Source organism: Delphinapterus leucas, chromosome 15 (assembly GCF_059928025.1).
Source record: "Delphinapterus leucas isolate spDelLeu-1000000601 "Yukka" chromosome 15, BTC_Dleu_Yukka2, whole genome shotgun sequence".
Classification (NCBI taxonomy): domain Eukaryota; kingdom Metazoa; phylum Chordata; class Mammalia; order Artiodactyla; family Monodontidae; genus Delphinapterus; species Delphinapterus leucas.
The window spans coordinates 64,180,867-64,203,615 of record NC_143143.1 but is presented as its reverse complement, the minus strand read 5'-3'; the positions used below and the strand labels follow the sequence as shown (position 1 = coordinate 64,203,615).

The window sequence follows — 22,749 nt, the reverse complement described above, 5'->3', positions numbered from 1 at the left end:
GGTATATCATCCATCCATAAATACCTAATTGTTAAAATAACTGAATTCAATTTAAAAATCCATGTGACTTACCCCATCCAGGTGGCAGGGGACCCAGGGGATCAAATTCTTTATTTTGTGATGTAGCAAACAAGTCTTGATTCTAAAAAGAACAACCCCCAAAATGGTGAAATAATGAACAACTTAAACAGATAACTTGAGAGCAGGCTTATGAATTCTGATATGCTTTTCCCTGGCCATGTGCAACATAACATACTCTTACAGAGTTCACATCTTAGAGAAGAAGTATGACAAGGTCAAGAATAAAAGCCAATGCACTCTCACGAAGAAAAACACTTTGTCAACATTATTTAACATTTGAAACTATATGAAATTCAAATATTACAAGTAATTTTACACCCAAATGACCATTTTTTCCCCTTCTTTAGCTCCAAATCAGTAAATTAGAGAAATACATAAATCTCCCAAGAGTTACTTATAAATAACAGTACTCAGAGTCATCAGCTGGCTAAGAAAAATTTTGTATTTATAACTCAAAAATAGAGGATCATATACAGGACATGGTATATACAAAGAATTGTGAGAAGAGAGTTGGGGGAGCAGGAAGAACAGGCTGTCAGATGAGTAAAAGAAAAGAATTCCAGTTGGAAGGAGATGACAAGCCTAGAACTGTATAAAAGACTTCTTAAATTTGTTTGAAATTATCACATTGGTGGAGAGAGAGGTTTGGTTAGATAAAAGGAAAGTAGGAGTCAACCACTGGAAAAAGAGAAGCAGAAGTCATACTGAGTGTGTAGTGTGAAGGGTTAATGACTGTGTTTTAGTTTAAATGTATAATGAAGCGGGGGATACTTTGTGGTCTTTCAGTAAGATGTGGTTAAGCCCTTTCTCCTTTAAGTAAGATAAGGCAAATAAATAATAGACTAACTGCTTCAAAAAAAAATTATGAAAAAAACCTCACAAGTAAAATAAGACAGTGCACCCCATATACCCAGCAACGAGATTCAACAATTACCAAAACTACCACATTTCTTTATTTTTCTTCCATATTCTTTGCTGAAGCAAAAAAAAAAAGGAGTCATCATTTCACTCCTATGTACTTTAGTATGCCTTTCTAAAATTTGTGAACATTTTCTTATACAACCACAATATCATTATCACACCTAGCAAAGAATCTATGTTAATTTTATCATCTAATACACAATCCCTAATTAAATGTCTCTGGTTGCTTACTGGGTCAAATCAGAATCCAAACAAAGTCATCATACTGCATTTGGTTTAGTCTAAATTTATAGCAGTTTCCCCCACTGTCGGTCCTTTCCTGTCAAACCCCCGCCCCCATGTCAATGACTTATTACAGCAACTAGGTTAACTGACTGAAAAAGTTTTAAAAGCATATGAGATATATTCCATTTCTCATTTAAAAGCTCTTGGAAGACAGACCTGTCAAGCAGTGGCCTTGCTCCTCCTGACACACACAATAATGAAAACAGGGTAACCAAGGAGAAACACTACACAAGGTTTGAACCCTGGTTACACAACAGGTCGGAGTAGTCTGGCATATGACAATCTGTTTTGATAATTTTCTAAGACCCAAGACTATCCCACAGGCTCTCCCTGGACAGATAAGGTGGGGGGTACAGGCACAATGAAACCATGGGCCAGAGCCATTACACAGTGATCCATTATCCATTCTGAGGTTAAAAATGCTAGGTGTAGAGCTTCCCTGGTGGCGCAGTGGTTGAGAGTCCGTCCACCTGCCGATGCAGGGGACACGGGTTCGTGCCCCGGTCCGGGAATATCCCACATACCGCGGAGCGGCTGGGCCCGTGAGCCATGGCCGCTGAGCCTGTGCGTCCGGAGCCTGTGCTCCGCAACGGGAGAGGCCACAACAGTGAGAGGCCCGCGTACCGAAAGAAAAAAAAAAAAAAGCTAGGTGTATGAGCATCTACTGCCCCCGTAACCACGGTCAGAACAAAGGCCACTGCATCTACCCAATAAACAGACTTTATCAGCAACACCCCACCACTTTTTAAGTAGCTGGTATTAAGAATGTTCAATTCAGTTCATAACTAAAATAGGCTGTTTAAGTTCTTTATAATTTAGAACCACTTTATAGCAAGAGCAAAGAGTAAGAATTTGGATAGAAGAAAAAAAAAAAAGAAAAGAAAATGGTTGATGAGTAAAAGCTGCAATTCTAGAAAAGTTCCCAAGACTCTGAGTATTTAATTGGTCAAGTTTACAATAAAGCAATACACACTGTAGGTGCTCCAAGAATCTGCTAAATCTGCCTTTAAAAACAGTGTTTTTAAAGGTCATGTACTAGACATACAGATGGCCAACAGGCACATGAAAAGATGCTCAACATCACTAATCAAAACCACAAATGAGATATCACCTCACACTCATCAGAATGGTTATCATTGAAAACATCACAAAACAAATGTTGGTTAGGATGTAAAGAAAAAGGGAATCCTGTACACTATTGGTAGAAATGTAAATTGGTGCAGCTACTTTGGAATACAGTATGGAGGTTCCTCAAAATACTAAAAGCAGGGACTTCCCTGGTGGTCCAGTGGTTAAGACTTCTTCCTGCTTCCACTGCAGGGGCCACGGGTTCAATCCCTGCTCAGGGAACTAAGATCCTGCATGTCACATGGTGTGGCCAAAGAAAAAAAAGACCAAAAATAGAACTACCATATGATCCAGCAATTCCACTCCTGGATGTATATATCTGAAGAAAACAAAAACACTAATTCAAAAAGATACATGCACCCCCATGTTCACAGCAGCTTTATTTACAATAGCCAAGAAAGATATGGAAGTAAAAAAAGTATCCATCAACAGATGAATGGCTAAAGAATATGTGGTATATATACACAATGGAATACTACTCAGCCAAAAAAAGGACATTTTGCCATTTGCAACAACATGGATGAACCTGGAGGGTATTATGCTTAGTTAAATAAGTCAGAGGAAGACTAATACTGTATGTTACCACTTATATATGGAATCTAAAAACTAAAACAAATGAATGAACAAAATAGAAAAAGACTCACAGATATAGAGAACTAGTAGTTACCAGTGGGAAGAGGGAAAGGGGGAGGGGCAAGATAGGCGTAGGGGATTAAGAGGTACAAACTACTACGTACGAAATAAATAACCTACAACGAATATATTGTGTAGCACAGGGAATATAGTCACTATTTTATAACAATTTTAAATGGAATATAATCTATAAAAATTTGAATAACTATGTTGTACACCTGAAACTAATATAATATCGTAAACCAACTATACTTCAATGAAAATAAAAATAAATAAAAGATCATATATTATAGGGGCTTCCCTGGTGGTGCAGTGGTTAAGAATCTGCCTGCCAATGCAGGGGACACGGGTTCGAGCCCTGGTCTGGGAAGATCCCACATGCCACGGAGCAACTAAGCCCGTGTGCCACAACTACTGAGCCTGTGCTCTAGAGCCCGCGAGCCACAACTACTGAAGCCCGTGTGCCACAACTACTGAAGCCACCACAATGAGAAGCCCATGCACTGCAACAAAGAGTAGCCCCCGCTCTCAGCAACTAGAGGAAACCCGTGTGCACCAGCAAAGACCCAATGCAGCCAAAAATTAAATAAATGAATAAATAAATAAATGTATTAAAAGAAGATCATGTATTATAAAAGTGAGATAAAGAGCACATTTGCAATTGTGGATACGAGGGAGAGAAAAGTTGAAAACTAACATTTCTATGTAACCAGTATGTGCCAAACATATTAGGAACTTTATTTTACAGAATCATCAAAAAAAAAAAAAAACCCTCTGAGGTAATTTTATATATGGATCTATTGTATAGATAAAGTAAATGAGTCTTGATGAGGTTAAGTAAGTTACTCAAAGTCATATAGAGAAAGTAACTGTGGAACCAGGATTTGAACCCAGATGTATCTGACTCCAAAGCCCATGCTCTTTCCACTGGACACCTATGTGGAAACTAGCTTTTAAGAAGGCAGGCAAGCTAGGTATTCAAACCTAAAAGAAATTTGGCCAGGCATACCAAAGGTGATTATAATTTAGAAAGAAAGGAAGATGTAAAACAGCATTGGACAAAATAAAACGAAAACGGTAAAGTAGACGAGACAAAAATTAATTTCAACTCTAAAACCACTGGGAAGGGGAAGATAGTGACAGCTATCTTCTGCTGTGACAGAAGGTGGCAAGAAAAACTGTTGCATGAAAGAAAGTTATTTTAGTCATAACCAGGTAGTGAAGGGAAACTTGCTGATAAAGGTGCATTTATCTACATCAGTGAGTGATTATGATGATGATGAGGTCCAAGAAACAGAAATATGGAGAAAAGGCAAAAAAAAGGTAATGCCTAGTAAGAATAGGAATTTACTCTTATGGATTCTAACAGGGATGATACTGATGGTAGTAGAAGAGAAGAGATGAAAATGGAGAGGGTCAGCTTCTCTTGAACTCTTGGAGAGTTGGTTTATGTAAAATTTAAACCATTTCCAGAAATAAGATGTTTTGATACCAAAGATAATATGGTTTTAAAGCCATAATAATATATTTAACATCATCCTATAAGGAATCAAATTTCTTTAGTCTCCCACAGCACCAAATAATTATTGCATAAATTTTACGTTTATATGTTACAAAATGATTCAATTCTATCATTAGTTCACTACAATTGAGTCAGGTGCTATTAGACCCAAGCCATCTAATGTTCTGCTAAGTTAGGCAGTATTAAATTCAGAACTGTTTTCTTTTTAAACTGCTTGGATTTATTTTTACTATTCTTTCGTAAATGAATTTTAAGTTGTCCTAACTTCTTTTTTATTTTCAACAGTAACAAAGCAAAGGAGGTTGAACTTCTGGAATTTTTAAAAAGAAAAGAATAAATCACCTACACAGAATACTGGAAACAAGGTCTAAAAATAATAATCTATCAACAGCAACAACTGGGTTGCCATCCTACTTGTACTTTCTTTTTACTGCTTTACATTTCATATGCAAGAAAAGGTTAAAAATCAAACACTCATTAAGTTTATAATGCAAGTACATATGCTCACCCCATAAATGAACCTCTGGTTAAATTGCTGCATAGCTCCTTGAAGCTGACTACGTTGGAGCTGCCACTGTTCATAGTTCCGGACGGATTCCAATGTTGGCCTCTGCCACGTCGTTGTTCTTGTGAAATGGTCAACATAATAAATACGTCCCATGTTGTCAACCCGCCGTTCCCAGCTAAATCAGGACAAAAACAACTGGATTCAACAAATACTCATGAAACAGATAAGAATTAAACAGGACTTCATTTTAGCCCTGGTACAGGTTTGGTAAGAATTTCCCTTGCAATACTACTTTTGATTTACCTGAAGTGTTTTATTTTATATATATATATATATATATATATATATATTTTTTTTTTTTTTTTTTGCGGTACACGGGCCTCTCACTGCTGTGGCCTCTCCCGTTGTGGAGCACAGGCTCTGGACGCACAGGCTCAGCGGCCATGGCTCACGGGCCCAGCTGCTCCGCGGCATGTGGGATATTCCCGGACCGGGGCACAAACTCATGTCTCCTGCATCAGCAGGCAGACTCTCAACCACTGCGCCACCAGGGAAGCCCTATTTTATATATTTTAAATGGTCTATAAGTGAACTTAAGAGGAATGTGTGTAAAAATTTCTTTCTTAAAAGTTAAGGTGTATCAGGTTTTTAAAACAGAATGTATCTTACTGATTAAGTCTCAAACAATCATTAAGACAAAACCTCTCATTTTCTTTCTTTCAAATGTTCTTTTGACTGTTGCAATCCTAATAGGGACAGAAACATACACATACACACACACACACACACACACACACACGCACACAGAAGGGGGAGAGAGAGGGTGCTTTTCACAGATGTCAGAAAAAGCCCTTTTTCACAAGAATACAACTATCTTATTTATCATTTCAAATGGGTACATAACTTATCAAGTGAACGTTGATAAAATAACTTGGTGATGTCTACCTGGTTGATTATTTAGGGTTATGCCTACTAGTCTAATATTACAAATACAGAATTGGTTCCAGAACACTCCTCAGATACTCAAGTCCCTCATATAAAATGGCATAGTATTTGCATATAACCAGGCACATCATCCAGTATACTTTAATCATCTCTGGATTACTTGTAATACCTAATATAATGTAAATGCTGCGTAAATAGCTGTCAATAAAATGTTATGTAAATAGCTGCCAGGGCTTGGGAAATTCAAAATTCAAAATTTTGTCTTTTGAAACATCTTGGAATTTTCCCCCCAATATTTCCCCTCCCATATTGGAGCGCCAACTGTAGTAAAATAATAAATACCATTTATATATCAAAAATTTCTTTCTTCCTTTGCATTATTTCTTTAGGATGAATTTCCTGGAAAGGGTTACTAAGGGTATGGGTATTATTATGGTTATATATCCTTTCTGTGAGGGTTGTAACTAACTTATACTACCACTAGCAATGTTATGAGGTAAAGTTCCTCTACAGTCTCACCAACAGTGTACTTTTTAGGTGTGTATTTAAGATTACTAGCAAGATTAAATATTTCCCCAGATTTGCTACTGACTTCCCTCAAATGAAAATATTTTTTATTCCAATTATTTTATATAATATAAATGTTAAATGCTTAACACATTCTATTTATATATCCTCATTTTATTAATATATTAATATTTCCCCAACTATCTTGCAATGACTTCACTATTATATATTAGTTTTTTATAATATGAACTTTACCATATATAGGATAGGGGCTATAATTCTTATACAGTTAAAAAAAAAAAAAGCTAAAATTAAAACCCTGCAGTTTGATCCAGGTAAAAGTTCACAAAGGAAACGGAATCTTTCTTTAGGTCAAAAATGAGTGAAAATAAAAGTCATTCATCATGGCCAATCAATTCCCTGACTCTCTTCTTTTTAGTCTGCACCTATCATAAAACAAAGTAGAGAGAGACAAGATCGACAGAAGAGGAAAAGTAGGAAGGTAGGGAAGATTTTTGTATAGATGTTCTGAATAAATACTTTTTTTCTTCTTCAATACAGACACTTACCCAGGAGGTAGAGGTTCTGGTCTATCCCACGTTGTTCTTTTTTCAATATGATCTACATAGTAAACTCGTCCATGCTGGTCCACTCTCTGCTCCCAACTTAAACATAAAATTAAAAAGCTGATATGCTACATGTATGAATAGCCTGGTTTTTTAATCCTGTATTTGTCGTCTTCTCTTATATGATGATATTACAGAGCTGAGACAAATAAGCATGTCCGTATATAAAGCAGATACCAAAAGAATTTAGGAATAAAGCCAAGAAATGTTATACTGAGGGTGACACACGGTGGATGAGATTTCTCCTGCAGAAGTATCTGCTCTAGGAGATGTCTTATATTTCTAAAGAGGCTTAAAGCAATGCATTCAGGATACAAAAACTGTCTCAATCTGATCAGGGTATACATAGGACTTGAGTGGAAAAGAAAACTGTAATTATTGTTATAAAATCTGACGAAAGACAGCTGTTAACTGAAGGGCAAAGGACAGTTCTGGTACAAGAAAAACTGAAATCAAAGAATAAGACTTTTTCAGATGTGCTCCTGCACAACAGTACCAAAGAAAAAGGCAATATGAGTATTCCAGTCTCCTTGGTAGGTTTATCCCCAAAGTAAAAAAGACAGGAATAAACCAACAGAGTTTAGAAGAACCAGTCACTTCTAAGAGCACCCACTCTGTTGGAATAAACCAACAAAGTTTCAAAAAACCAATCACTTCTAATCCCTTGCACAAACAATTTTTAATCTGGCTTCCCATGTAGGCTTTCAAAAAGGAAAATGGCCTAACTACCCACATAAGTAATACAGTCTCTTTAAGCAATTAAAACTCCACATCATGAGAGTTTTTAAATTTATCACTTAGTCAATTAATTTCTGTTTAGCATTCTGAGGTCTGGATTAATTTGAATGCCACAAAATATGTGTGTGTGTGTGTGTGTGTGTGTGTGTGTGTGTGTGTGTATAACTATCAGAGTATTATTAATTTAAAAAATAATCAGTAGAGATTTACATGAGATTGATTTGTAATCCCTCTCAGTTTCCTAAATTATTATTACTCTGCTATGACTTTATAATGGTAAAAAAATTAAGTGATTTTCCCCCCTTCAAAAGAAAAGACAATCTGAATCAGGCGACTATTTTATTACTTGGTCTTGGTGAACTTTCTATGGCTCAGAGTCCTTCAATAAAAAAAATTTTTTTTTCTTTCACTTTGCTCTGGAAATGAGGGAGAAATTTCAAATGTGGCAAAGCTTTTTTGTTCAGTTTGACTCTAGACCTCCCCCAACACACACACATACAGAGTTATAAGACAGTTTTTTAAAGAATGGAGTTCAGTACTATTTCCCTTATTAATAAGTATATGCAGAAGTCTAAAGAAAACATGTTAACCAAAAGCAATTACTCACCCGGGTGGGAGGGGAGCTTGAGGTACAGGATTTAATGGCCTAGGGCCTGAACCTCCAGATATAGTAAGAGGAATTATTAATCCAGATGTTGCTCCTTCAGATGTATTTGAATTTGTATTCGTTGGTGGGAGAGAGCCTGTACTGGAGCCATCACTTTCAGAAGTGGCAGATGGTGAGCCATTGACAGATGCTTTAAGATTTGAGGAAAACAGAAAAACCATTTTCAGAAATCTAAATTCAGGAGAGAATTTTAACTTAAATAAAAAGGTAGATGATAAATATAAAATTTAAGATATGGACATGCAGATGAAAATTACTTAAGTAAGATAAATAATGGGAAATAGCCAATGGTCCCATTTAATAGGCTTGTTTACAACTTGTAAGGTTCCATTTACTCCATGTCTCATTATTAATTACAAAGCGCATACAGATGCTGATTTCTTGATGCCACAGGAAATAACTTTTAGAACAGAAAAGTGTTGGTCCCTGCATATATGTTCATTTGGTAATTTTCCAGATCCTTAAAACTGTCTTTCCTATGAATGCCTACAGATCTGAGACTAATTTTTGGTGTTACCTATAATATGGAAGATCTGACTGATAATAACTATTTTTAAGAATATCACTGTGGGAATTCCCTGGCGGTCCAATGGTTAGGACTCCATGCTTTCACTGCCAAGAGCCTGGGTTCGGTCCCTGCTTGGGGAACTAAGATCCTGCAAGCCTTGCAGTGTGGCCAAAAAAAAAAAAAGAAAGAAAGAAAGAATATTATTGCTTGAGTACATATTACATCTTCAAAAAATACTTATTGACAAAACAATTCCTAGAGGAAGTCACTAATATTGTGACAAAGTAGTATATGATCTTAAAGACTGGGAATATACTATGAACACAATTATCTACAGAAGAAAAGGGGGGAAGATATATATTTAAACACAATGTCATTTAATAAAATGATTTGTGGACAACCAATTTACTTTTCTAATAATATTTGGATTATTTTACATTTCCTGTTCACATACTAACAGAGGGAAGTAAAAAGAGATTAAAAGATTTATTCTGGCTAATCAGGAAAAATAAATATTCCAACTGTAAATGTTTATATTTTTACTATATGAAATGTTTACTTGTGTGGTTTTTGCTTTAAAATCTGAATATCATTTAGCATTGTTGGGTTATTTGCTATTTACTGATTGTCTTTTTAAAGGATATAATGAGATATAACCTTGACCAGATCCTTGACTCTATGAAATGCTTATGTCCACAGTTACAAACCCTGACAGAAAGTTGCAATCTTATCTATATTGCCTCTACTTTTTATAGTACACATGTGATTTCCCTTTTTTTTTTAAAATTTTTGCTGCACTGTGCAGCTTACAGGATCTCAGTTCCCTGAATCCGGGCCATGGCAGTGAAAGCCCAGGATCCTAACTACTAGTCCATCAGCGAACTCCCAGCACACACGTGATTTTCATTCGCAGTGGAGCACTTGCCTCAATAACTTCACACCTGGCAGAAAAACTTGGGGAACAGGCACATATTGATTAACTATAGAAAGATCATTCTTGGTCAAAATCTTAAATGTAAAAATTCAGCTAGAAAACCAACCTAAAAGGGTCTCTTGACACTTACCTGAGGATCAATTCCCAAAAAGAATTTTATAATCACGGTACTGAGACCTACATCCCTAGTGTATGGCTAGAATACACACCTGGTCTACGTGGGGTAGGTGGAGGTGGTCGTGAAGGTCTTGGAGGCCTAGAAGGTTTAAAACCGCCATTTGAGAGTGATGGAGAATTGTTCCCATTGACCCTCCTATTTTCACCAGACCCTGCATCCTCAGGATGGTCTGATCCATTTGTGCTCGCTCTGGGTAAGACGGCCAGGAACAGAAGGGAAAAAGAATGCTCTTTGAATTTAACAAAAAAAACAACAGGAAGACCAAAACTTAAAGTTTTAGGAGCTTGAGAAAACCTTCCTAATTTCTGGCCAGCCTTATCAAATACATAAACAGCTCTTATGGTAGTCTTACATATAGCTCCTCAGAGCCCATGTAGAAATATGTGAGGGGTTACTCAATGGCACAGAAGTACTTAGGGGACCGATCAGAACTATTAGGTGTGCTGGTTCAGATTTCAAATAACTCTTCAGAGGCCCTGTATAAGTAGAAACGGAGTCAAATTCTCAAAATTCCAAATGCCTTAGAAAGGGCACTATTTTATCACAAGCACAGATAACTTAATCATCATTTCCTTGGTTTCCACTGGCTCTTAATATTATTTAGGTATGGGGCAAAGCTGACTGTTCCACAACAGGAGAAAGAAGTACACTTATTTCCCAGGGATAGGTGCTCTCCCCCCATCCCAGCAAATGGTATACAAAATGTTCAAGGTAAGTGATCTAGAAAAGAGGTGCCCACAGACCTTTTTTTAAAGGAACTATCATTTCTTCAAAGCAATGACATCAATTGGAGAGAAAGGGGGAAGAACACTAGCAGGAATGTCAGATACAAAGTTACTGTCAGTTAAACACAGGTGATTCCTTTTCCCAGGGGAGTCTAGTCATTGACTAGAAATAGAAAGCAAGGCATGAGTTAGCTAGTTTGGAGATGCCTTGGCTAAAGCCCTGATATCTACTACCTGGTAACTGGAAACCACTACTCAGTATTAATCCATACTCCTGGACCTCACAACAAGCCTGAATAAAATCTGATAGATTCAAGAAACTAAAATAGAGGCAGTACCATTAAATCATTTTCATACTATGTTTTCCAGAAGTCAAAGTGTGGTATTTAGACCAGAAGCAAGCACGATACACAGGAGCTTGTTAGAAATGCACAATCTTGGACTCCACTCCCAACCCACTATATCAGAAATAGTAATTTAACAAGATCTCCAGATGATGTGCGTGAACAGCAGGGCATGACAATACTGCTTTGCGGGGTTTCTCAAATGCTTATTCTGAATAAATGGAAAAGCTCAGTAACAGGCAGTCAGCACCTGGTTAGTGCTGACCACCTGCAAGAAGACCAAGCAACCCCAGAATATGAACGGAATGCAGCAAGAGTCAGCTTTGACACTGCTCCCCTTCCCCAGGTGAAGAGTCATATAACCCCTTTTGAGTCGTAGACCTCCTTAAGACTCTGCGTATTGCCTCTCTATACTATTTTAAGAGGTGATTAATTAGTTTGAAAAAAAGATTCTTGATGCTTTTAAAAAGACAAACAACTGGCAGAATGGACCAAAAATGGGAAATTGAGGTTTCGAGCTCCAACTCTGCTATTGACGAGTTATATGACCACAGAAAAGTTATTTAATCTCTCTGTACCTCAAAAGTGCATTTACCTGGATTAAATGATTCCTTAAAACCTTCTCAGCTATAATGTTCAACTAAATTGCACTTCCACTGCTGGTCACGTTTTAGGGATATGTCAGGGAGGGGGAACATTCAGGGCATGAGGTAAATCTGCTATGACAAACAAGTACAGCAGAAACTGGATTCCAAAAATGTTATGTTCTGTTGTTGAAGATTAACATTTTGGAGATTTTAACATCCATGCTGCTCACCCTTCTAGTATTTTGGCCTCAATTTCTCAACATAATTATCTGACAAGCTGTGTACTACGATTCCTTAAATTTTCTTGATACTTACTTAGAATCGCTCCTCCTCCTAGACCTTAAACACTGAAATTCCTACAACCTTCATTCCTTCTACTTGCCTCCTACTGTATCTTTTATTCAGTCTCATCATGACTTTAATCCCCTCTCTATCTTCACAGTCCATCAGTTCTCTTAAGTATCACCTGGGCTCCATCATAGGCTACTTTCCCAAGTACCTTAATTCACTATTGCCCAATACTCGCCACCCCCAAGCAATCTTTTCACTACAACTAGTCCTTCATTTACTTTTCCCACTACTGTTCTCTGGGGTCAACAAGTAACCCTGGAGAATGTTCCAGTTGAGAAATTACATGTGTATTACTACAGTAAATAAACCAGGTAAAGTACCAAATTAAAGGGGCAGATAGTTCTACAAAAGGTCCTAACAAATCTTATGCTGGGCCTGGTAAGGAAGGAAAGTCCTGAGGTTCTCATTTCCAATGACTCACAAGACAAAAATTCTTTTTTTGTGCTGCCTAAGTGAGTACTTTTTTCCTGTTTAAAAAAACAAAAACAGGGACTTCCCTGGTGATCCAGCGGTTAAGAATCTGTCTTGCAATGCAGGGGACACTGGTTCGATCCCTGGTAGGGGAACTAAGATTCCCACATGCAGCAGGGTAACTAAGCCCACGTGCCACAACTAGAGAGAAGCCGACGCACTGCAATGAAGAGCCCAGGCGCTGCAACAAAAGATCCTGCACGCCGCAACTAAGACCTGATGCAGCCAAAAAATAAATATTAAAAAACAAAAATAAATAAAAACAAAAAACCAACCAAACAAAAACAAATCAAAGCTCAAGTCTCCCAGAAGCTGAAGAATTAGAAATGACAGATGACTATGACAACCTACACCACAGGTTCAATGAGATTAGTGTGGTGGTGTTAAAATTAACAGTAATAAAAAGTTTAACAGTAATTTGCAAGGACAAAGAGCTTTTGCTAGGTCCTATACAGTTACACAGACCCAAGCAAAAGATAGAAAATGTTAATATTGTGCTTCTCTAGTCTATATCTTTTTTTTTTAAGGTGGCAGAATCCTTTAGTGTATTTTCTTTTTAACATCTTTATTGGAGTATAATTGCTTTACAATGGTGTGTTAGTTTCTGCTTTAAAACAAAGTGAATCAGTTATACATATACATATATCCCCATCTCTCTTCCCTCTTGCGTCTCCCTCCCACCCTCCCTATCCCACCCCTCTAGGTGGTCACAAAGCACCAAGCTGACCTCCCTGTGCTATGCGGCTGCTTCCCACTAGCTATCGGTTTTACATTTGGTACTGTATATATGTACATGCCACTCTCTCACTTTGTTCCAGCTTACCCTTCCCCCTCCCCGTGTCCTCAAGTCCATTCTATAGCATCTATATCTTTCTATTCTAACAAACTTCACTTTCCTAAAGCTTGATCACTTCAAAAAGACTGAGGCAACATGGACTTCAGTTCACATTATTCAACAACTTCAACTGGGCTGTCCATACTGCCTGAAAATCAATCATTTTCTACATCTCTAATCTACTCCTGGCCACATTCCCATTGCTCATTGAAAACTTTTCCCATCTCCTCAAATACCTAATCCCAATTTGTAGATGACCCTGACTCCACCTCTTCCCTAAAATGATGATTATCAGCTATCCTTCTTTTTTCTCTATTTTAAAATTTCTCTATGCCACTAATATCTTCATCTGTTTGTTTCCCACCTCTGGGGAAAAGAAAATCTATCTTCACTTCTTCGAGGCTAATTTGTCTTGTGGGTCTTTGATTTCAGGACACAAATAATGTGCTCTAGGGCTTTTCACCATCATTTAACACCTTTCTTCTCTCTTCCATCATCTTCCTTCTTCTAGATTGTTCCTCTCAGTCACAAGTATAATTAAAACACTTCCTCAATCTTAATTACTCTTCTAGCTATCCTCTCATTCTCCTTTCCTTCACTGTAATTCTTGGTATTTATTCAACTAATGTATTTAGTGCATTTTAATTAAGAGGTTTTCAAAATAAAAATTTCTAGTTATAAAATAAAAATTACCTTCAATCGTACATTCTAGAGATTATTACCATTAAGAGATAATCTCTTGTCCGTCCTTTTGCATTGGCTATGACTGATTATACTATGTATGTGATCATACAATGTTTCATATCCTGGGTGAGTTTTTGTTTATTATTCATTATATACTGAGCATTTCACCCAAATTATCTGAAAACATTTCTAATGACTGTAGAATACTCTATCTTATGGACATACTATAATCTAATCTTTTTTACGGAAGGGAGTGACATTTTCTATTTCCTTCAGGTAGACTGCCAGGATAGAATAGCTGGGGCAAAGCAGGCAAATATTTTCAACTGAAATATTGATTGCTAATTTAAGAAAAAAAAGTATTTTTTTGGCTGTGTTGGGTCTTCGTTTCTGTGCGAGGGCTTTCTCTAGTGCGGTGAGCAGGGGCCACTCTTCATCGTGGTGCGCGGGCCTCTCACTATCGCGGCCTCTCTTGTTGCGGAGCACAGGCTCCAGACGCGCAGGCTCAGTAGCTGTGGCTCACGGGCTCAGTTGCTGCATGGCATGTGGGATCTTCCCAGACCAGGGCTCGAACCCGTGTCCCCTGCATTGGCAGGCAGATTCTCAACCACTGCACCCAAGAAAAAAATATTTTTAAAGGTAATAATTGATCTGTTCTCCACCAGATAGATATGAAAATGCCCATTTCACTATAAAGTATTTATATACTTTTAACATTTTAATATATTATCCCATTGCTCCTCCCTCCCTCCCTCCCTCCCTTCCTCCCTCCCTCCCTCCCTTCCTCCCTCCCACCCGCCCTTCCTTTCTGGCTGTGTTGGGTCTTCATTGCTGTGCGCGGGCTTTCTCTAGTTGCGGTGAGCGGGGGCTACTCTTTGCTGCAGTGTGCGGGCTTCTCAATGCAGTGGCTTCTCTTGTTGCAAAGCATGGGCTCTAGGCACGTCGGCTTCAGTAACTGTGGCACACAGGCTCAGTAGTTGTGGCTTGTGGGCTCTAGAGAGCAGGCTCAGTAGTTGTGGCGCACAGGCTTAGATGCTCCGTGGCATGTTGGATCTTCCTGGACCAGGGCTTGATCCCGTGTCCACTGCGTTGGCACGCGGATTCTTCACCACTGCGCCACCAGGGAAGCCCCCATTTATATACTTTTAAATCTTTTTCAATTTGGTAAATAAAAACATGAATGTTCAACAGTATTTCATTTATAGGCCATCTGAGTTTCCTCTTCCATGCACTCACTGTATGTCTGTCTTTTGTACATTTTTCTATTATAAAGGAATAATTTTTCCTCATTATTTGTGAGAGCTTTTTACAATCCGAAGGTACTAATTTCATACTGGTTAAATAGTGATCATTTGCTTTTACATGTTTGAACATACAAGAGTTCTATATTTCTACATAATTAAATGTATTCAGAGATATTTTCTTCTAAAGGTTTTATAATTTCATTTTTAAAAATCAATTTAAAAAACCTAGAATCCACCTTCATTTGGGGATGAGCTGAAGCTCTAACCTGATTTTTCTTTTTCCATACAGCCAGTTTTCCCTGGCTTGATTAGGCTAAGATCTCATTCTCTCCTGCAGTACTTGATAATGTTAAATACACATCTTTTTAAAACATTTTTCTCTTAATTTCTGTGACACTGCTTTTCTAATCCTGTACTCCCCACTTCTAAACCATTCCTTCTTTGGTTTCTCCTCTTCCTCCACTTTACTAAATATAGGTCCCTATGGTTCTGTTCTTATCTTACTTTTCATTCTCCACAAATTTTTGCCTAGGGTCTCAAATTCCATGATTTCAAAGATCATCTTTTAAAATAATTCCAAATCAGAACTCGAATCTTTGTCTCATTCTCATCCCCTGGTACCAAATTATCAGCTAAATGCAGGAGATATAGAATAACTCTCCAATGCTAAAGCCACTCTTCCTCCTATGTTCTAGTTCTGTGGGTGACTCTGCTACCCTCGCAGGCAATTTGACTTTTCTTCTCTCCTGTGCCTCTTGATACTCTGCCTAAGTCCCACTGATTTCACTGGCACGTTTTTTCTCTACTCTTCTACCACCACTGCTCCAGTTCCAGCCCTCATTATCTCTCAGTGGATTACTGTAATAAGTTCCCACAGAGGTCTTCCCACCTTCACCACCACCATACAATCCAAACTACACATTGACTGTCAAATAATTTTTCTTATGGTGTTTTGATCATACCAATGCTCTGTTCAAATATTTTAAAAGACATTCCTCTCCAGAGAAAAAGATTCTAGAAGCCTATACTTGCAAACCAAAATCTCCATCTGGCTCCAACCTCTGCAGTACTAAAAATAACATTTATTGAGGGATAAGCACTTACATGGGCGGGGGGGGGGGGGAAGCATTCCACTTTAGGCAACAGTAAAACACACTCAGGCTCTGAAGGTAAGGCAGTCCCAGGTTCAACTGTGCCACTTACACTATTAACTCAGGCAAGTTTCTTTCCCTTTCTGAGCCTCAGTTTTCTCATAACCTGTAAAAATGATACCTACCTCATAAAAATATTTAAGGATTAATTGAAATAACAGGAAACCTGTTCATCATACTGCCTGACACATAGTAAGAGGCAATAAATACAGATTGATTCTACTTTCAAATTCACCACCTGCCATTTCCCACTTTCAATTACTCTATTTTCAGCCAAATACTGAGGCTGAAGATTTCCAATAAAACCCCTGTGTTCTTCCCCACCTCCATGACTGTTTTTCTTCTTTCCACCTAGAACTCCTTCATCCAATTCCCTCAAGACATGCATATCCAAATTATAACTATGCTTAATGGTCTTAGGTCAAATGCCATTTCTTCCATGAAGTTTTTATACATTTTATAGACTGTTTCACATTTTAAAAATCATGTATCATTTTCTAATAAATACAAGTAAAAGCAGTTCAAAAAAGAAACAGGATTCAAACCAGCTCTGAAGTAAAAGAGGATGAGATTAAGATCGAGTGACACTTCTGCCAAGCTGTGCAAGCCTAGATTTTCAAGAAATAGACTTTGTTACATAACTGAAAGATTTCCCATAATAGTTTGTTGAAATCTAAGAAATACCTGTATGTCTCCTGAACAGTGGTTCTCGAAGTGTAGGACCTAGTCTATCAGTATCACCTGGAAACTTGTTAGAAATGCAAATCTTGGGCCCCATCCTAGATATAACAATTTGGGAGGAGGACACAAGGCTTGGCAATCTGTGACTGGGCAATCTGTTGTTGAACAAGTCTTCCAGGTGATTCTAATGTACTCTGAAGCTTGAGAAACATGGTGATACCAAAATAGCACTGGTGGTTAACTTTAGTTCTTTTAATGAGTGATTGTGGAGCTAAAACCTGAGATGAATTTTGAAAACCAATATGGAAACCTGTATACTGTATAGAATTGTCAGTGTGAACTTATCACCACCATTATATGTGAAAAGCAATTAGCTACAAATTAAGTGCTACTATGGCTTTGTTTTCTGCTTCAGTCTTACAAACCCCTGCTTATCTCACCATACATATGTACCTGATCGAAACATGGAGAACCAAGATGCTAATATAATAAGGTCACAATATACAAATCAAAGATTAACAGTCAAGAAGGCACATCCAAAAACAAAATCTTGAATGCCAGGCACCAATCATCTTGGTAATTCATAAAAGTGACAGAAGACAACACTGAGAAATATACAACATCCAGACATGCTATGGGGGAAAGGAGACCAACAGGACTATACTGATGATATAGGCAGTGCTTGAATTACAGTAAAAGAACCTAAAGCTGTTTAGTAAGCTTCTTAAATGACTGGGGGGAGGGGGAGGTTTTGCCTTGTTCACATGCCTTGTAGTTATGAAGTCTGCAAACAAAAGCAAGGGATTCACCACCATGATTGTTGTGTAGCAACATTTAAACAGCATTTGACAGTTTACAAAATGTTTTTCAAACCCATCATCTCAGAGGTATGCTCTCTGGAAAAGGCTAATGCAAAGGAATTCATGCTTAACACAAAAGACATGCTCAAAGATTAGTCTGGCAGTCTCATAAACCTAGAAGACATTGTTCCTCAGATTATTTGTGAACAATGATTCACTTGGGAAAATGTAAAGCATTGATTAAATAAATGGCATGAAGCCAGGGCTCTAGCAATGCCTTTGCAAGAAACTTACAGCCGTCTAGAGTAGTTTCATAAAGTATTATAAGAGAGATTTTGCAAAAAAGAAATGAGAGTGGCAAAACAGAACCTTTCAATGCACTATAAAATTCTACCACATTCTCACTTATTAATGCAAAAGTACGGGTTTATTAGGCAAAAGAGAGGTTATTTGACCAAAGAAATCTGAAGTATTAAAACATCTTTATGAGGGAAATTTCATGACTTCAAAAAAACTATGAAACAGAAAAATAAAAAGAAACACAAGAGGCATAAGTTGTCTTCCAGTCTACAGACAGTTATTAATTTTAAAAACCTTTTCTATTGCTTTTTAATCCCAGCGAGAAAAATTATAGCCCAGCTTTCCTAGAAAAGAAAATAGCCCAATGATGACCCTGGGATTCTGAACTTTCCTACCTTTGGAAAAGTGGCAACATATTCACTTTTCTATAAGCTGAAAAAGTATTAGTGTTTGGGTATCTCTGGCCTACTCTAGAGAACTGCAGTCATATAAGCTTAGGGTCTTGAATTTTCCATAAATATTTCCTTTCTTACCTTGAGCCCTGAAATTTTTGATACTCATTTTTATATCAATCTGAATTTAAAAGTTTTGACTAAAATGAAACTTATTCATTCTCCGTTGTTTCTTTCTGCATTCTGTGGTATGTAATAAGTGAACTCTTACCTTGTTTCATCCTTGGGTCTGGAGCCATCATCATTCTGTGAAGCACCTTTAACAATAAAAGTTGTACAGAAAACGAGTTTCAGAAAGTGGTTTGCACCTTTTTCTTAAACATGCTATGTAAACAAAACCTTTCACCAAATCTTTCTAGTAAAGAATATACTGGAACAGAGTTAAAGTCCAACATGATATTTAAAAGGAAAATATGATAAATGTTCTTGTGATTGAGAAGTTTTACCAAAATTTTGTGCAAATGATTATTATGTGTAAGAGATGTTAATTAGTCAAGGTATATTACTCATATGCTGCTTCTGCCTTGTTTGAAATATGTCGCGCTTGATTCTAATTCAAATGTATTTTAGTTATCTTTTGGGGAGGAATCAACTACCTCTCCAAAAAAGTGCTGATTACCAGCAGGACGATGATAAAATAGATTCTGAAAAACAGTATATAGAGAAGTTTAAAAAACTATGAAATGCAAAAAGAACTCAAGTTTAACAGTCTAGGTCCATTTAGCTAAAGAATAATAGTCCCTAAATACAGTCTCTAGTTTCAAACAGTGAAATCACTATATTACTCCAAAGCATAATTAATGAACTAATTCATTAAAAAGATGCTGAGTCACCACTATACTACTACTATATCATACTCAGCAAGGTTGGCAAGTGTCTTATCTAGAAATGTTACATTTTAAAAAAATGGTACAGGTAGATAGATAAAATGTGGCATACCTATGCAATGGAAAATTATTCAATAATAAAAAGGAACAAACTACTGAAATATGCTATGTCACTGATAAACCTGAAAAGACATTATGCTAAGTGAAAGAAGCCTGACACAAAGACTACATATTGTTATGATTCCATTTACATAAAATGTCCAGCAAAGATGAATTTTTAGAGACAGAAAATAGATTAGTGGTTGCTCTAGGCTAGAGGTCAAAATGGGATTTCCTGTGAATAAGCAGGAGGGATCTTACTAGCGAATGAAAATGTTCTAAATCTGATTTACAGTAAATGATTAGATCACTCATTAAATTACTAAAAATCATTAAATTAACACACTTGAAATAGGTAAATTTTATGAAATATAAAATACATGCCAATAAAGCTGTTAAAAATGGTTTTAAAAAACACGGTACAATGAAATACATTTTGGCTGAAAACGGTACGCTTCAATTTTATAAGAATTATTTTTATATGGAATATATTCCCCTAAAATAGCTGATAAATGACATAAATGAAATCAGAAAACCGAAACAAAATATCGTAAATTAAAATCAGTCAATCAGTGTTCCATTTTTTTCAAAAAATAAGAAGATAATTTGAAATAATCCATTTAACTCTACCAATAATTGCTACTTCTAAACTTTATCATTTACTACAGTGAAGCATAGTACATATTTAATGACATGGACTGAGGCCAGACTGCCTGGGTCTGTATTCTAGGTTCAACATGTACTAACTTTGTGACCTTAGAGGAATACTACTGATTTTCCTGTGCCTTTTACCTCGTGTATAAAATGGGAACAATAATGATGCCTACTTTCATAGAACAGTTATGAAAATTAAACATTTAGAACAGTGCCCAGCACATATAAGCACGCCATAAATATTAACTGTTATTGTTTCCTGACATTTACATTTCAAAGTTCAAACAAGGGTTATTTTTGTTCAATCTTTTATTTCACTTCAACACAGAGTAAAGCCATAACTATGAAATTTATGACATAATTTATTTAGATCTAATCTTGTGCTTTCAACAAGAGAATAGTTAAAAAATATAAATCTATCCAACACTTATACAATGAATGTCCAAGAAGAGGAAAAAGGCTGTACTTAAGTTGGCGTTTTATAAACATACTGCTGTTTAAAAGTATTCCCAATCCAAATTTCCTCCAAAAAAATAAAAACCTGATCAGATTTCTAAATACACATTTTATCCAGAGGACACTTTGTTAGAAGATCAACAAAGATCTCTTCTATTCTACTGAAAAGGATCCTCCTGCCACAGAAGAACCAGCTTTTAGATGAAGCAATTTAACACACTATTTCTACTACTTGGGTGCCTAGCAATCTCAAAAGCAAAATGAACAAACAAGTGAACTGATACTAGAGCAAGAGCAGGGTGCAGTAAGCAAATGTGAAAGACAGGGTTACACTGAGGGCTCTGAGGTGGATCAGAAACAAGGTGAGGGGGCTGAACCAGAGACATCCACATTAGGCTGGGGATCCTGGAAAGGAGCTAAAGTATTCCCAGGTAGGTGACACATCCAGCACTAACAGAAGCAAAAGAAATTTTCTCTGGCCAAAGAATCCCCAACTTATTAGGCCCTTAAGATTCCCCCAGACTAAGATCAAATATAAACTGGCAACCAAAGAGCCACAACATATAAGAAAACAAGCCTCAATGAAGGAGAGTCAAAACATTTATATCCCCAAATATTTCTGATACTGGAATTTTCAAATGGAGAATATAAAAAACCTACTCATCAAAAGAAAACTAACAAGCAAGAAATAAAAAACTATCAAAAACAAGCATCAGCAATCCCACTCCTAGGTATATATCCAAGACATGCACAAAGAAACTTGGACACAAATGTTTATAGCGGCATTATTTATAATTCATTAATAGCCAAAAGGTGGAAATAAGGCGAATGTCCATCAGTGGACAAATGGATAAAACAAAATTGTGGCATATATACACACAATGAAATATCCAGGGAATTCCCTGGCGGACCAATGGTTAGGACTCTGCGCTCTCACTGCTGTGGCCCAGGTTCAATCCCTGGTCGGGGAACTGAGATCCCACAAGAGACGCAGCGTGGCCAAAACAAACAAACAAACAAAACTAATATGCTAAGCAAAAGAATCCAGACACAAAAGGTCACATACTCTATGATTCCTTTTTTATGATACACTCAGAAGAGGCAAATCCATAGAGACATATCAGTGGTTACCAGGAGATGGAGGGGAGGGGGAATAGGGAGTGATTACTTAACGGATAATGGTTTGGTTTTGGGGGGTGATGAAAAAGTTTTGAAATGAGAGGTAGTGGATACACACCACTGTGAATACACTAAACGGAAATGAATTGTACACTTTATAAGGTTAAGTATCTATTTTGTAAATTTCATAAAAATTAAAAGAATAACAAAAAAGAGGCATATTTGAAGAAACAATAAATGTTGTAAAGCTGAAAATGCACTTGTGTCATATCCTAGGAATCCCACTCCCAAGCATACAGCCTACAAAGACCCTTCAACCTATGTACCAGGAGACATATATAAATACAAAAATGTTCGATGTATCACTTATGTTCATCATGGCAAAAAACTGGAAAGAGCCCAAATGTCCTTTGACATAAAAATGGATAAACTGGGGCTTCCCTGGTGGCGCAGTGGTTGAGAGTCCGCCTGCTGATGCAGGGGACACAGGTTCGTGCCCCAGTCCGGGAAGATCCCACATGCTGCGGAGTGGCTAGGCCCGTGGGCCATGGCCACTGAGCCTGCGCGTCCGGAGCCTGTGCTCCGCAACGGGAGAGGCCACAACAGTGAGAGGCCTGCGTACCGCAAAAAAAAAAAAAAAAAAAAAGGATAAACTGTGGTACATTCACCCAATGGATTATTATACAGCCATGAAAATAAATGAGTTACAGACACAAAATGGATAAATCTTAAAAGGCAACACTGATTTTCATAGAGCGCAAAAGGACACATGCATATGTGAAAAAAAT

At 37.2% G+C, this 22,749-nt stretch overlaps 1 protein-coding gene across 13 annotated transcripts in view; it reads right to left on the bottom strand.

The window, feature by feature from the left end:
- ITCH (itchy E3 ubiquitin protein ligase) overlaps positions 1-22,749 on the bottom strand; it is a 115,113-nt gene that overhangs the window by 35,469 nt on the left and 56,895 nt on the right. For 12 of the 13 annotated variants that reach the window (XM_089896742.1, XM_089896743.1, XM_089896741.1 and 9 more), the window contains 6 exons: positions 19,018-19,063; positions 10,213-10,370; positions 8,502-8,691; positions 7,100-7,195; positions 5,079-5,253; positions 73-142 (listed from right to left, as the gene is read on the bottom strand). In XM_089896742.1, the coding sequence (XP_089752868.1) occupies positions 73-142; positions 5,079-5,253; positions 7,100-7,195; positions 8,502-8,691; positions 10,213-10,370; positions 19,018-19,063 (735 nt within the window). The remainder of the gene's footprint in view (positions 1-72; positions 143-5,078; positions 5,254-7,099; positions 7,196-8,501; positions 8,692-10,212; positions 10,371-19,017; positions 19,064-22,749) is intronic. The other variant, XM_022592621.3, reaches the window with a different exon arrangement.